Below are 14,254 nucleotides of genomic sequence, written 5' to 3'. Positions count from 1 at the left end.
TCACTAAATTTTGCGACCAAAGAATTTGTGACGAATTTTATGTTTTCCGTCACAAATTTCCCTCCCTAATTTTGCTTTTCCTAGTAGTGTTGGTTGACAAAAATGTAAGGCTTAGTAGATTAGTATAAGAGCTAATTGATTAATGTCACATAAATTGTGACAAGAAAAAACTTCAACAGAATTTCAGGAATTTGTTTGATTAATCCATTTTTGTATCAAAATAATAATGTCTACGTCTGGCTCATTAAACCATATCCACGACATGCATGCAATTTCTTCTATTCGAACTTGGCCTCATCCTCAAAATTAAATTCCAGTAACTTAAGGATCTTTAAGATGAGCATTGTGATACCCTTTACACCAAAAGTATTTAAAAACCTAATTTAAGATAATATCATGGTAAATATTTTGTTTTTCTTTCCAGATTTAGACATAAACAAGCATAGAAAATATCAACAACAACACCACCAAGCCTTTTTCCACTAATTGAAGTCAACTACATACAGTGGCAGAGCCTTTCATGGGTTGGGGCAGAAACTTTTTAAAATTAATAATTATAGATCTATTTTACGAGATTTTAAATAATTTTGCGATAATTTTAGTTTTTGGCATATTGAAGTCTCCACAAAGTTGTGTAGCGGTCCACCCGAAAAAATTAAAAAAAATTAAAAGTCATGTCCATTTTGCAAGATTTTAAACAATTTTTCAACAATGACATATGTGATTTTTGTGATGCTTATACATGTTGTCAACTAAAAATCCCCCAATTAATAGTTGTATTATAAAAAGGTAACAATTTCATAATATATAGCGGTAGTAAAATATGTAATTCATTTTTTTTTTATAGTATCCACATGAGCTTTTTAGTCAAAATCTTTCAATTCAACTTCGTTCTTAATGTTTATTATAACTTTAATTTTGTATTTGTATATTATAGTCAATATTTGTGGTCCACATGAGTTTTTTTTTCTCCCTCATTGGCCGCATGGACTAAATTACGCCATAATATTCTATTATAAATCATATTTTGATCTAACTCGTTAATTTTCAAATATTTTCTAATAGTTTCTCTGATAGTTTTTCTACGTCTTTATCTGCAATCCTCCATATGATCTACTTTTATTACATAATTCAAAGGACTTCTCTCTACTTGTCCAAACCACATATTTATGATTTCCATCCTTCTTTTTCTATTATAGGTGCTACCTAGGGGTGTTCGCGGTGCAGTTTGGTTATGTTCGATTTTGAGGCTATTATAGGTACTTACCCTTCACTTTAATTTTTTTTAGAACCTTTGGATCTTTTTAGAGACCTAATCAAAGCAATCTTGTCGACTTCTGATAATCTTGCTAATTTTTCAGTTACTATCGTTATTGTCTTGTACACCATGAACAACTGTATGGTTACCAATCCTACGGTGAGCCACAATCTCCCTTGAAAACAGAATGGACGACCATAATGATGTGTCCTTGACCGTCCACGTTCAATTTCATGCAAAACCCTAACCCTAGATGGTGCAAATCGCACCCTCTCCGTGCTGATTGACCTGCTGCGATACTGACCCCTATCATCATGATAATCTCGACTGTCCCGTGAATAATCCATGCCTTGGTACCCGTTGCCCTGCCGTTGTTCGTTCCGTCCTTTTTGTTCCGATCCCAATGCTTTCCTTCTCCTCTTTCTCACACAAGTCCATTCCCCTTGTTCCCTCCCCGTTTCTGCCACCCCGACATATGGCCCTACCCACCCGTATGATAGCACCGCCGACGAAGGAGACCGACGTGTTGGCTACCGGTAACCTCCTACAGGACGCACTCTCGAAGTCTCTCTTATCACTCTCTTACAACTATATAATATTCTTTTCTCCATATCAATTAATATTAACATTTGTGTTATGGAATCAGTTAATATTAACATGATACATAGATTTTCTACAAAAACATATGACATGTATATATATTTTGTTAAGGTAGAGATGATATTATTATTATTATTATTATTATTATTATTATTATTATTATTATATTATTTTTAATGATGATGTGCTCTTCTTGAAAGAAAAAAATAACTATGTGTTTTTTCAATTTTCTGTCCAAAAAAAAAAAGTGTTCTTTCAATTAATAAAAATAAAGATGTGATATACTCATACATACTTTTATATATATATATATATATATATATATATATATATATATATATATATATATATATATGTAGTAAATTACATTTGTAGTGGTGAAGTTTCTCATGATGTGCATTCCTACAACCGCCAAATCTTTTAAATTCAAAGTTTGTCTTAAAAATAAAAGGTTAAAGCCGTTGAAGCAAAGAGAACAGGTATTAAATTAGGCATTAATTAGTTAAATTTAATATTAAATTTGGCATAATGGAACATTAATCTAAAAATTGGTCGAGTAACCGGTTTTAACAAGTGGCCTAACATTTCTTATATATATATATATGAGTTTTCTTAAAAATTCACGCATGTTAAGAAGTTTAAAATAATAAATTTGTATTAACACTTGTGCATTTTAATAAATAGTTGTTATTTTTCAATAAAAAGTAAAGTATCCTATTTTGCCACCTCAACATCATATAATTTTTCTTATTAACTAAAAGCATCATATCATTTTTTTTAACATCTTGCGAGTATGATAAAAGAGAGTTTCTTCTATGGTATACCTGCAAATTGAAGATATTGATATTATTACTTCCTAATTCAGTAAATTAACAATGATTTTTATACAATAAAGAGCTATTCATTGATTTTTATATTTTAGAAAATATCATTTCGTAAGAAAAAAAATAATATTTCATAGTTTATAAGAATCATATTAAATTTTCAATATATTAAAGTAAAAATTAATCAATACTTACTATTATTAGTAATAAAAATTCATAAAAATTTAATTTTGTTTCGATTGTAAAGAAAATTAATTATTATCATGATAGATGATTGAAAATAATTTTTTTCAAAACAACTCATTGAACTTATAATTTATTATCTTTCAAAAATAACTATTAATTTATTAATTTAATGGCTATATGTAGCAATACACTTGGATTTCTTTTATAAAATAATCTAATATTTAAAAAATGTCATTTAACGTAAATAAATGGGGTGTTAAAGTTCGAAAACCTTTTAAAAAAATGTTCGAAAACCTTTAAAATTGACACAAATTTGTAATTAATTTTATTTTATTTTATTGTGTTATTATCGTAGTAACGCAAACGAAGCGTAACACACGAGCGTTACCGTGAACCATTTGCATCCTTCAACAATCTTCTTCTTCTTCTTCTTCCTTCCTCTCTTCTCACTCTCCACCGTTCTTCACCTTTAGTGGACCCACAAAACACGATATCATCAATAACTCGCGAGGTTGAAAGATATATCGACGAAAAACTCGTTATGGCGAGAAAATCAACCAATTGCGCCATTTGCGAGAATTTGAATCAACCTTCTATTTGTTCTGTTTGTGTTAACTATAGGTATATACTTCACTTAATAATTCATTAATTTATTGATTCATAGATTAATTTCTAATTTAGGTTTTTGAATTCGTTGAAATTGTGCTTATTTGATTTGATTTTGATGAATTTTTTGTTTTGTTGTTGTTTTGGTAGGTTAAATGAGTATAACAGTTCGTTGAAATCATTGAAAGAGCGTCGAGATTCGTTGTACTCGAAATTGAGTGAAGTTCTTGTTCGTAAGGTTTGAATTCTACTTGGATTATGCTATAAACCTTTTGTTTTTAAGTTAATCAAGTTTAGGATACGAATTTGATTATTTTCAATTTTGTTTGTTTTTGTTTTGAATGTTAATTAAGACTAACTATATTGATCTATGAAGCATCGATAAAGACACCAGACACATGACACCGACACGTTGATACTGAGTAATTTAAGGAAAATACATAGTTGAATGTAATCACATGTGTCGGTGTTGAACACTGGACACTCAACACCGAAACGTCTTTGATAAATATGGATAAATGTAATAAAATGAAAAGAAAAATTTGATTAAACAAAAGTATCAATTTGTTACTCCGTTCCAACTTTAGGTTTTGAATATTAGTGTATCTAATACTTCAAGCAACCAAAATATGACTAAAATTCTATGACGATTTTTTCTTTTTAAATTTCAAAATCTACCCGGTATTTACCCTTTTTGTACTGTGTACTTGTACTGGGTCAATCGTATAGGAGTAATCATGCATCCTGGATCGAAATTCGAAACTAATACCCATCTCATCTCATAGTTGTCTTGAGTGGGTTAGGCAACTTGGATCCTCTGCAATGATGTAGCTTGGTCTAGCTCAATATCGGTCAATGCCCATGGATTTAATCTATCCTACTCTGGCGACTTAGTGATAAGGTTCTCAGCCGTTGAATCATTCCAACGGTCGAGATTAGGTTGAACCGGCTGCATGGTGGTAAAGAATTCGGGTTCGGGTTATAGACATGCTTACAGATAGTTCATGTTTAGTGATTGTCTCTGTGTGTTTGTGTTAGTACCTTTTCCTATATCTTAGACTTAGTGCCAATTTTTATATAGTTTTTTGTTCTTTTCAAAGATATTTACTTCTTGCTGCTTTTGAAATTTCCCATTATATACGGCAAGGGAAACAGCATTATATTGTTGCATGACACCCTGCAATACTGATATTCCGTTCAAGTAATAAAGTTTGTGTATAATATTAATAAGGGAAAGGGAGACGATCAAACAAATTGGAGAGTGCTTCGACATGAAAAGCTTGCAAGGTCAAGGGAGAAGCTCCGCCATAATAAAGAACAAGTTACTCAAGGTTAGGAAATTTGTTTACTGGAATGAAATTCTTGAGGTAAATTTCACTCTTTGAACCAAGCATAATCAGTAATCTTACAGGAAGAGCTAAGATACAGGCTATGTCTGCTGATCTGAAACTTAAATACGGAGTGCTTGAATCTGCCCTTTCTATGGTATTTTGTTACTTCTTTTGATCTTTATTTGCTAATGCTATTGCTATGGTCATGGCAGTCACTCATCAAGTTTGATGCGAAATATATGTGAAGATGTTGGATGATTTATTATTGTGCTCTTTGCAGTTAGAAAAGAATCGAGTGGAACAACTGGAGAAGTTCTACCCTAATCTTATATGCACCCAGAGCTTAGGGCATGTGAGCACTATTTGTTTATTTTACTTCCAGCAAATTTTAATTTCCGTGTATTATTTTCGAGTACAATGTGCATTTCCTCGATGTTTGATTCCATAACAGTTGAAAATGCATGTTCCTTTGGTGCTCTTTTTCTTAATCATATGTGGAATATCATTTGTTTTTGAAGAACTTCAAAATTATGCTCATACTTTTATATTGCAGGTGGCGATTACCTCTGAGCGTCTTCATAAACAGTCTGTGGTCATAAAACAGATATGCAAGTTGTTTCCACAACGCCGGGTAAAGTAAATTTGTTCTGATCAATATTTTGTTGGTTCATGTCAATGAATATATGACTTATGAAGTTGAACTTCCTTTCAAAATGTTCTGGAGTCTGCATATTGTGCTGATTTCTCCCTCAATGAATAGAATGTAATGGGACTTAAAACCTTTACTGCAACCATAAGCTCCATGTTTTTCATGCTTCTATTTTCTTGTCTTCTCTTTTTATACCTGCGAACTTTCATTTTTTTTCCCCAAAAGAGAACAACAACCTAATTTTTTCTCCACTATGTGGGATTGGCTACATGAATTAAACGACGTCACTGTGTTCTATTACAAACTGATAGACATCCAATGGCTAAGAGGGTAAGGAGAAACAATAGAGATGAAGTGGTGAATCAATGATTCAAATGTAGTAAGGATTCAGTTAGGTGGGGTTACAAACTTGGTAAACTTGTGGGGAGAAGAGGTGCTCTTAAATGCACCTTGCATTGTACTCTTCTGGTCATATTGACCAGGGGCGTTGAAAAATTCTAGAGTTCCTGCCCTAATTCTTCATTCAATTTATGTTCTTTCTTTTGATAATATTTGAATCTATCACAAACCAATTCGTTGGAGAGTCATCTAGTTGTAGATCCATTTCTGTGGTTCCATATTGTGTGTTTATTGGTCTACCTCTACCTCAAGTTATTAAGCTGTTCTCCCTCTGATTAGCTCTTCTAAGTTGAGTTTATATTGACCATCTTAGGCGCATTTCTATCGTTCTTTTCCTTTATAGATTCCATTCCACTTCTCAAATTTTTTATTCATTATTCATTTTTATTTAATATTTACTTTCATTTTCTTATATACCACCTATAATACACAAGTACAGTACGACTATTGGATACGATCCGTATGTGATATAATGATATGTATTTACTTAAAAAATATAGGATATGGTACATATAGGATGCATATGTAATAAAAAATACAATATAATAAATATAACATTGCAGTTCAGTAATGATGACCAAAAATAGTGATGAAAGTCCGAGTATTGTTTTGAAGAAATGGTGATACAAATTGTCTCGATGGAATTAGTATATAAGTAGGAAAAAAGGGATTCCTAGCTGAATTTGTGAAAAGAATTGTATTTGTTACACAATTAAGGAGTGAGAATTTCAACTATTAACATAAAGTATGCATCTAATATGTGAAGAGTCATGAAGAATAAGAGCGAGACGTGTCAACGGTGTGTTGGGAGCATATCCAGAGAGTTAAGATTCATATTGAGATAGTTAAAATTCAGATATGGGGTTAGAAACTCAGTAAACTTGTCAGGAGAGAAGAGATATATACCTTGCGTTGTACTTTTCTGGTTACACTGACAAGGGACATTGAAAAATACTATAGAGTATCTGTAATTTTTCATTCAAGGTGATTTCGGGCGGGTTCAGTTCGAATAATTGCCATCCGAATGAAACTGGTGATGGAAAACAGGCACCCTTTCCTGACCGCTTAAGGCACCAGTTTTGGAGGGTAGCGGGTTGTATGGGTCGGTTCATAGGGTTTGGCCAGAGAAAAAATAGTTTTTCAGGAAAGAAGCATTGAAGGAGAGAACTTAACAACAACAATGGAGGATAGAAAAAGTAAACCATACAATGAAAAACGATGTACTGGAAAGTAATAAAGTTAGTTTTGAGACAGCTAATTTTTTTTTTTATGATAAGACTTTGAGATACATTTAATTATATATTAGCTTGCTTATTGAAATTAGGTTGGATAGGATTGGACGTAAGGGTAAAGAGACATTGGGAGAAGGATATGTGTAAGAAAAATTAGGATGAAGTCTTCTGCAGCCGTGTGGCAGGTACAGAGAAAAAAAGAGGGCAGAAAGTTGACTCAGGACTCTAACTCACTCTGTCAGATAGCTATAACTAATTACCTATACACACATTCATACATTGGGCGGGTTCCAGAACCAGTAAATTAATTTTTCTAGAACCGAGCCTGACCGTATAAAACCATTCTTAACTGAAATAAGACAATTTGTTATTGGAAACCCGGTACAACCCACCCAACCTTGACTCGGATTCCTCGGGTTCCGGGCGGATCAACAAGTTCTGCTCAGCCCTACCCACTGTCACAACCTAAAAGTTGGTAAAAACTATTTGGATTACACGTTGTTGAAGTGTGTTTCAAATGTCAAGGGTTTTAGGGTACCTCCCCAAGAAGGCTGATGAATGATGATATTGTAGGGATGACATGCTTTACAAACATGGCGAGGGTTGTTGTGATTTGTGTTGACTGTGGAAAGCAAGTAGCCAAAAATTTGTTTTCTGTACTCAAAATTTAAGCAAAATAAGGTTCTCTATAGGAGAAACATGAGTGAGGAGAAACTGTTTCCTTCATTCATAAAGCTTAGGTTGGAATTAATGTGTTTCACAATAATTTCTATCAGACTACAAGATTATAATCAAATATAGGTCAGAATTAATGTGTTTTACAATAATTTCTATCAGACTACAAGATTATAATCAAATAGTGTTATACTGTTTCTGTTATTTTAAGCATCTGTTAGTTCAAGCGTGCTCAAGTACTATTGTCCTTTTGGTACCAGGTAGTTATAGAGGGAGAGAAAGGGGATGATTGTAGTGGCCAATATGATCAAATTTGTAATGCACGCTTACCAAGAGCACTTGATCCCCATTCTGTTCCTTCAGAAGAGCTTTCTGCATCTTTAGGGTCAGTGTTTTTTTCCTCGAGATTTTATGTTGCTACACAATTCATTTTTACTAGTGAAATTCAATATTGTTATCAGACGTTTTGTTTTATGCTTGAAATTTTAAATTTATGTTGTTGGATACACATATCTTGTCTTATTTCAGTTATTTCTTCCAGTAGTCTAGACTCCTTATCGACATTGTTAGTTGTTGCACAATTTAGCCTTCACTTGAATATTCTTGTTTCATAGTAACCAGTTATTATCATGTTTGTAATTTGGAAAACAGATACATGGTGCAACTTCTAAATCTTGTTGCTCACAACTTGGCTGCCCCAGCACTTCATAACTCAGGTTTTGCGGTAAGCATTGTATTGGTGTTTAATCAACGGGTTACTATTTTCTTTAAGATCACCGCTTTTGATATGTTCTGGTTCAGCATGGCTATGTTCACCATTATCATTTGTGCCTTGTAGCGTCAATGTAGCATTACAATTAATGCATTTTTAACTTGGTTGAGATTGATATTTTATGACGGGATGGTGCATAGGGTGCTATCCACAAGTATTCCTTTCTTTTTTTAAAATAAGTTATAAATCATGTTCCAAACTTGTGTCTATTTGGTGCTTGTTTTTTATGCTGATTTTGATGTTTATTGGTTTTTTAAGATTGCACCTTCCTGAATGTTGATAGGAGTACAAAATATTTTAGGGAGTTTTAGAATGTTTCCGCATCTTCTGTTATAGTATATTATTAAATTAGCTTTTATCTTTTCCCTAATACATAATAGGTTTAAAATTGTTTCTGGTTCATGAAGATATGTTTTTTCTTGAGAAATATGTCCCTATTTGTATTTTATTCACTTAGTGCATATGTATACATAAATGTTGTGTTTTTAGTTCTCATTTTAGACTAAAAACTCATGCTTTGGTCAACTAGAAACACTATAAATGGTAATAGTCGGGATTAAAAATGAATAGAATTCAAATAGTCGTAATTTCAGAGACTGAACATGCTTAAGCCTATTAAATAACACTGGATTTTGTTGTATGTGAAATGTGATTAATGTTCCTTTTCCCCTACTACAATCGATATTCTGATTTTGCAGATTGGTATTTATTTATTGATAATGGCAAATTTAATAATGTGGTCTTAAAGACACCTTTTTATCATTTTCTGCCACAATGAACTTAATTTTGTTATGATGAATTCTTTTAACTTTACCTCAGGGTTCTTGCTCTCGAATATGGCAACGAGATTCTTATTGGGATGCACGACCTTCCTCGAGGAGGTATTTTGGCTAAAATTGCATTTGGTATGGTTTATCTTTAAGCAAAAACTTCTTTAACTTAAAATATTCTCTCTTTTTCAGCAATGAATATCCTCTTTTTATACCTCGCCAAAATTATTGCTCGACTAGTGGGGAAAACTCATGGTCTGAAAAAAGTTCAAGCAATTTTGGTGTTGCTTCAATGGAATCTGACAGGAGGCCTCGTCTCGATTCATCTGGGAGTAGTAGCTTTAACTATTCTTTAGCTTCTTCACATTCTGTTCAATCACACAAAGATCTGCAGAAAGGAATTTCACTTTTAAAGAAAAGTGTAGCATGCATTACTGCATACTGTTACAACTCCCTATGTTTTGACATCCCTTCTGAGGCATCTACGTTTGAAGCATTTGCGAAGTTATTGGCTACTCTCTCATCATCCAAGGAAGTTCGATCTGTTTTCTCTTTGAAAATGGCTCGCTCTAGGTATAATCATATTTATTATGCTCTGGGACATTAATGAATTTATGAAGTTAACTGATGTTTCGGATTTTTCCTTTAGTTATGAATTTATGAAGTTATCTGATGTTTCAGATTTTTCCTTTAGTTATGTTTATCTTTTCCTTTTGAGGGCACCCGATGGCTAATTTGTTTCTCTTCCGACTTATTACATATATTCTTTTACCACTGAAACTGGCTGTCAGGATAGCCCGGTTTTCATGTCTTTGGAATTTCTAAAGAACTATTATTGTGTTGGGGTCTTGGGGAGCATGAGCTAGAGATCTATAGGTTGTTATTTTAGTTCCAGTTGGAAGCAAAAGGAAAAAGCATTTCTCAATGGCAGAACCCCATTTGAAACCTCTCAAGCTAAAACAAATTGGATGTTTGTAATTTTTTAAGGCTTTGGTTTTTGTTTACTCTAGCAATTTAATTTTCACCACGAAGTTTGGTGCAAACCCCCCTCTCCTTATATAGAATGCAGACCACTTTATGCCTGAATAATATTTATTTATTTCATTCAGGACATGCAAACAAGTTCAACAATTGAACAAATCTGTATGGAATATGAACTCCGCTAATTCGTCAACTACTTTGCTGGAAAGTACACATTCTGTTCCCACAACGGTATATCATTTCTCATCGCTTTTAGTTTGAAAGTATATTTAGATAGTGTTGGTCATGTTTTATGCTTTAGCACCTTTGATTCATCGATTGCCAATTAAATCTAGTAAGCGAACTATCATTTGGATTCCCGGAGTTGCTTGAAAAGGAGTATAAAACTTTCAGGGCAAAATTCCTTTCTTAATTTTTTTATTATGGTGCTTCAGTATTCACTGAATTCATGTTTGTTCTAAGTTAACATTGAAAACCATTTTAGTGATATGCATGTAGATTTTGTAGTTATACACTCTTTTATATGCCTTTAAATATAATATAGCTTATATAAATTGGAATGAAGCAGGCTGTGTTTGTTTTCTGCCTGATAGGAACCAACTTGTCTAAATGAAGAAAAGAAAGAATTCTCTATTCAATTGAGTAAATGATACACTTCAGGTTGTTATGAGAACCTTAACTCTCCATCCAAATTTTAATTACTCACTCAATGCCTCTTTCCCTCCCTCTATTTATATTTATAGACAGTTAACTCATCAGCATTAACTAACTCTTGCTAAAAGGGATACCAACATAACAGGGACCATATCTAACAATACACCCCCCACCCCCACCCCCAACCCCATCTTATCTTTTAGTCCAAAAATTGGTGTTATCATTTGTATTATGATTCTTGAGCTTCAATGTTGGATTAAGTTTTAATACCAGTTCCACAAATGTATTTTATGCTTTTCTCTTTGATTGCAGAGAATTGAAAATTACATGCCAAATTCTGCTGCTAGTTTTCTTTATCCGACTGATTCATCTGATCGAAAAAGTGAGTGCCTAATTGAAGGGTGGGATATTGTTGAGCATCCCACTCTTCCTCCCCCTCCATCACAAAGTGAGGATGTTGAACACTGGACTCGAGCCATGTTCATAGATGCTAAAAGGAAATGATCTTCATCGGTGACAGACTTCTGCTCTCTGTATGCCCCCTTTCAATAAAGTTATTTTTCTAGAGTTTGTTAACAAGAATTCACTCATGCATCTTGGCTTCATGTCCTCCAATGTCCAATATACATGCAGCATTAAATTTATTCTTTAGTTAAAAAAATAGCAAATTTAATGAAGTTTGGACAGTTGGGTTCCCAGTGGTAATTGGTTATGGAGTATGTTTTGGACCTATCCATATACTGCTTCATGCTCTTCGTTTACTTGAACCTTCTTTTCAACTAATTACTTCACTTAATAGAGTGGATATATTTTAAGAACGCATTTGAGCTGATATTGGTTCAACTTTGATAGGTTCTAAACTGGTGTGGATTCAAATTTATAGAGCTTTGTGCCTTGGCTTGAGTTTTTTTACCTGAACATGTATCTGACCATTAATTTAAACTTTTGAACTCAACTGCCAGCTTATTAGTGTTTTACATAATGTAACATAAGAAAAATAGCTTTAAAAATTCAGCAGTTAAGCTTCGTAATTTATTTGAGTAGTTAAATTCTCTGTAGGCTCACAATTAAAGCCTAAGTATATTTTATCGTTTTCACTATTCTGGCTGACTGCGAAATTATTAGCTAAATCCGTGTTTCTTGTTGTTTGCTTCTTTCTGTCAGGTCGAAGGGAGAGACAGCTGAGTTGACATAACATTCTGGATGCTGTATATGTAAATTACTTGGAGCAATTTAGTTCCTTTCCCCTGATTGCAGAGCTGTATAATATTATAGATTGTGGACTATGAGAATTGTGAATATATGTACATATTGATAGGCAAAGTTCATCAAGATTTTATCTAGCTTCATTGTTTAGATCCTGTTAGTTTTTCTCCTGATTACTTTAGTCTTTGGTTGATCATGATACATTATTAGTTTATTTTTCTCCTTTCAAATCTGCTAGTTTGTGATCTTCAAGTTATATCAGAAATCGTGTTAAATCAAAATTAATATAAAAAATTAGTTAGCAAAATTAGAAATAAAGTATTGGTGTCTAATATTGACAACCTCTTCGAAATGGGTGTACCTTTCCCAGTTTTTGTATTTTAGCAAAAAAATTGATTTTTTTCTTTCTTTCCAAGTAACGGCTAAAATTCCATCCATTAAGGTAAATAAGTTAGGAATCATGGCCCTTAGATATTGCAAAGTTTCTACCAATTGAGTTATGTCCATGAGACAACAGAAAATAACTTAATTATAAAAAAAAACTTCAAATACGAACTTCTCCAAAATTTATAGAAATAACAATATTGATCAATTATTAATCTTTTTGGTGGTGGCTGGGTTCAAACCCTGAACCTTGCATATTTTATGCATTGTTCATACCAATTGAGTTAAACTCATCAATTATTAATTTAGTATAATTAGTTGAGTTCGTGAATACGTTAAGTTTTACTCGTAAAACTGACTTTGATTGAATAATCATGTGCTTCAACTTTATCATATTTTTTGAGGGAGAATATTCAACTAACTTCATCATATTTATGTTAAACGAAAAATATTTAGCTTAGTTATGCATAAATTGATATAATTAAGCTAATTACATGATGTATCATACTATTTACTAAATGATGTTGAAACATACTAGTATTACATGTATGTAAACAATTTTTTTTTGTTTATAATTTATCAGGATTTTTTATTTGAAGAATTATAATTATCAGGATTAAACTTGAAATAAATAAACATTCACCAAATTTAGCGTGTTCTTTTTTTAATAATTAATTGTTATATTAATTTTTCTCTTTTGTCCAGATTTAAATTCAGGGACGTCCGAGTTCTTATCCCTTATCTCAAACGGATACTTATTTAGCCCTTCCCTAGCTTTGCTTCGTTGGTAAACTTTTATGGAATTTATGTGTCTCGCTTCATTAGACAAACCTTATGGAAATGATTGCGAATCTTCGAGACAATCTAGTCAAAAAAAGTGTAGCGTACCAATTCCTTATTTCCGCCCTGAGAAATTTAGAAAAATCTTAGTGAAAATTCCAACGACTCGTGAGTCGTCGTTAGAGAGAACACTTTTTATTTGATATGACAAACACTTATGTCAAAGGGGGTTAGACTTTCTGACAATGTTCTAATATTGGGCATATTGGAGATGAGCAAAGGAGGAGTGCAACAGGGCACTGTCTTTCGGAAACAAGGGGATGATGGGTGGACATGTAGTGCACATGCAAAGGTTCCTTTTTGGCGAGTTTAATTTCTTTCTATCTCACCAATTATAGAAGAGCTATGCACCATCCAAGATGGGGTTCCACTTGTGTAACATTGGGTATTTTAAGTTATATAACATGGTCCAATCAGGGTGTGCCACGTGGCACACCCTTTTAAAAAAAAAATCAATTAAAGGAGAATAAAAGAACACGTGACTGAGAGAACAAGCGAAAACTCAAAAACGCATTCCTCTTCTCTTCTCCCCTGCGACATCAGAACCCACCACCCACCATTAACTTTTCTCCGCCACCGCCGCCGCTCTCTCCGCCAACGACCACCGTTTCTCTTCACTTTCTCTCGTGCGACACTCTTTTTCAAATTTGATGAATTTGATTTGGAATTAATTTTGAGATTCATTAAGGGATTCATTGAAGGTTGTTATTGTAAAGATCTGAGACTAATAACAACAAATATCCTTTCAGTTGTCTCTTGAGAGGTGGGTTGATTTGTGATTTTTTGAATTGTGACAAAAATAGTGAAAAGAGGGTTACAATGATGTTGCAGAGAATTGCTATTATTAGTATGCTATGGTGAAATTGAAAATATGTGAAACTGATGAA

At 32.9% G+C, this 14,254-nt stretch overlaps 1 protein-coding gene across 2 annotated transcripts; it reads left to right on the top strand.

The window, feature by feature from the left end:
• Window positions 1–3,219: 3,219 nt before the first annotated feature.
• On the top strand, window positions 3,220–12,346 carry LOC11431970 (uncharacterized). 2 transcript variants are annotated; one of them, XM_003614853.4, is made up of 13 exons: window positions 3,220–3,489; window positions 3,625–3,712; window positions 4,706–4,805; window positions 4,886–4,959; window positions 5,086–5,157; window positions 5,359–5,436; window positions 8,021–8,145; window positions 8,412–8,484; window positions 9,352–9,413; window positions 9,495–9,875; window positions 10,412–10,514; window positions 11,250–11,470; window positions 12,102–12,346. In XM_003614853.4, the coding sequence occupies exons 1-12, from the start codon at window positions 3,410–3,412 to the stop codon at window positions 11,439–11,441; spliced, it is 1,428 nt and encodes a 475-aa protein (XP_003614901.3). In that variant the 5' UTR covers window positions 3,220–3,409; the 3' UTR covers window positions 11,442–11,470; window positions 12,102–12,346. The 2 variants fall into 2 exon arrangements, with proteins under 2 accessions (XP_003614901.3, XP_024640359.1); XM_024784591.2 differs by lacking the exon at window positions 12,102–12,346 and adding an exon at window positions 10,877–10,943 and having other exon boundaries at window positions 11,250–11,391.
• Window positions 12,347–14,254: the final 1,908 nt, after the last annotated feature.

The sequence above is a fragment of the Medicago truncatula genome, chromosome 5 (assembly GCF_003473485.1).
Source record: "Medicago truncatula cultivar Jemalong A17 chromosome 5, MtrunA17r5.0-ANR, whole genome shotgun sequence".
Classification (NCBI taxonomy): domain Eukaryota; kingdom Viridiplantae; phylum Streptophyta; class Magnoliopsida; order Fabales; family Fabaceae; genus Medicago; species Medicago truncatula.
The sequence above is the reverse complement of the archived record's forward strand: the minus strand, read 5'-3'. Positions and strand labels throughout refer to the sequence as shown.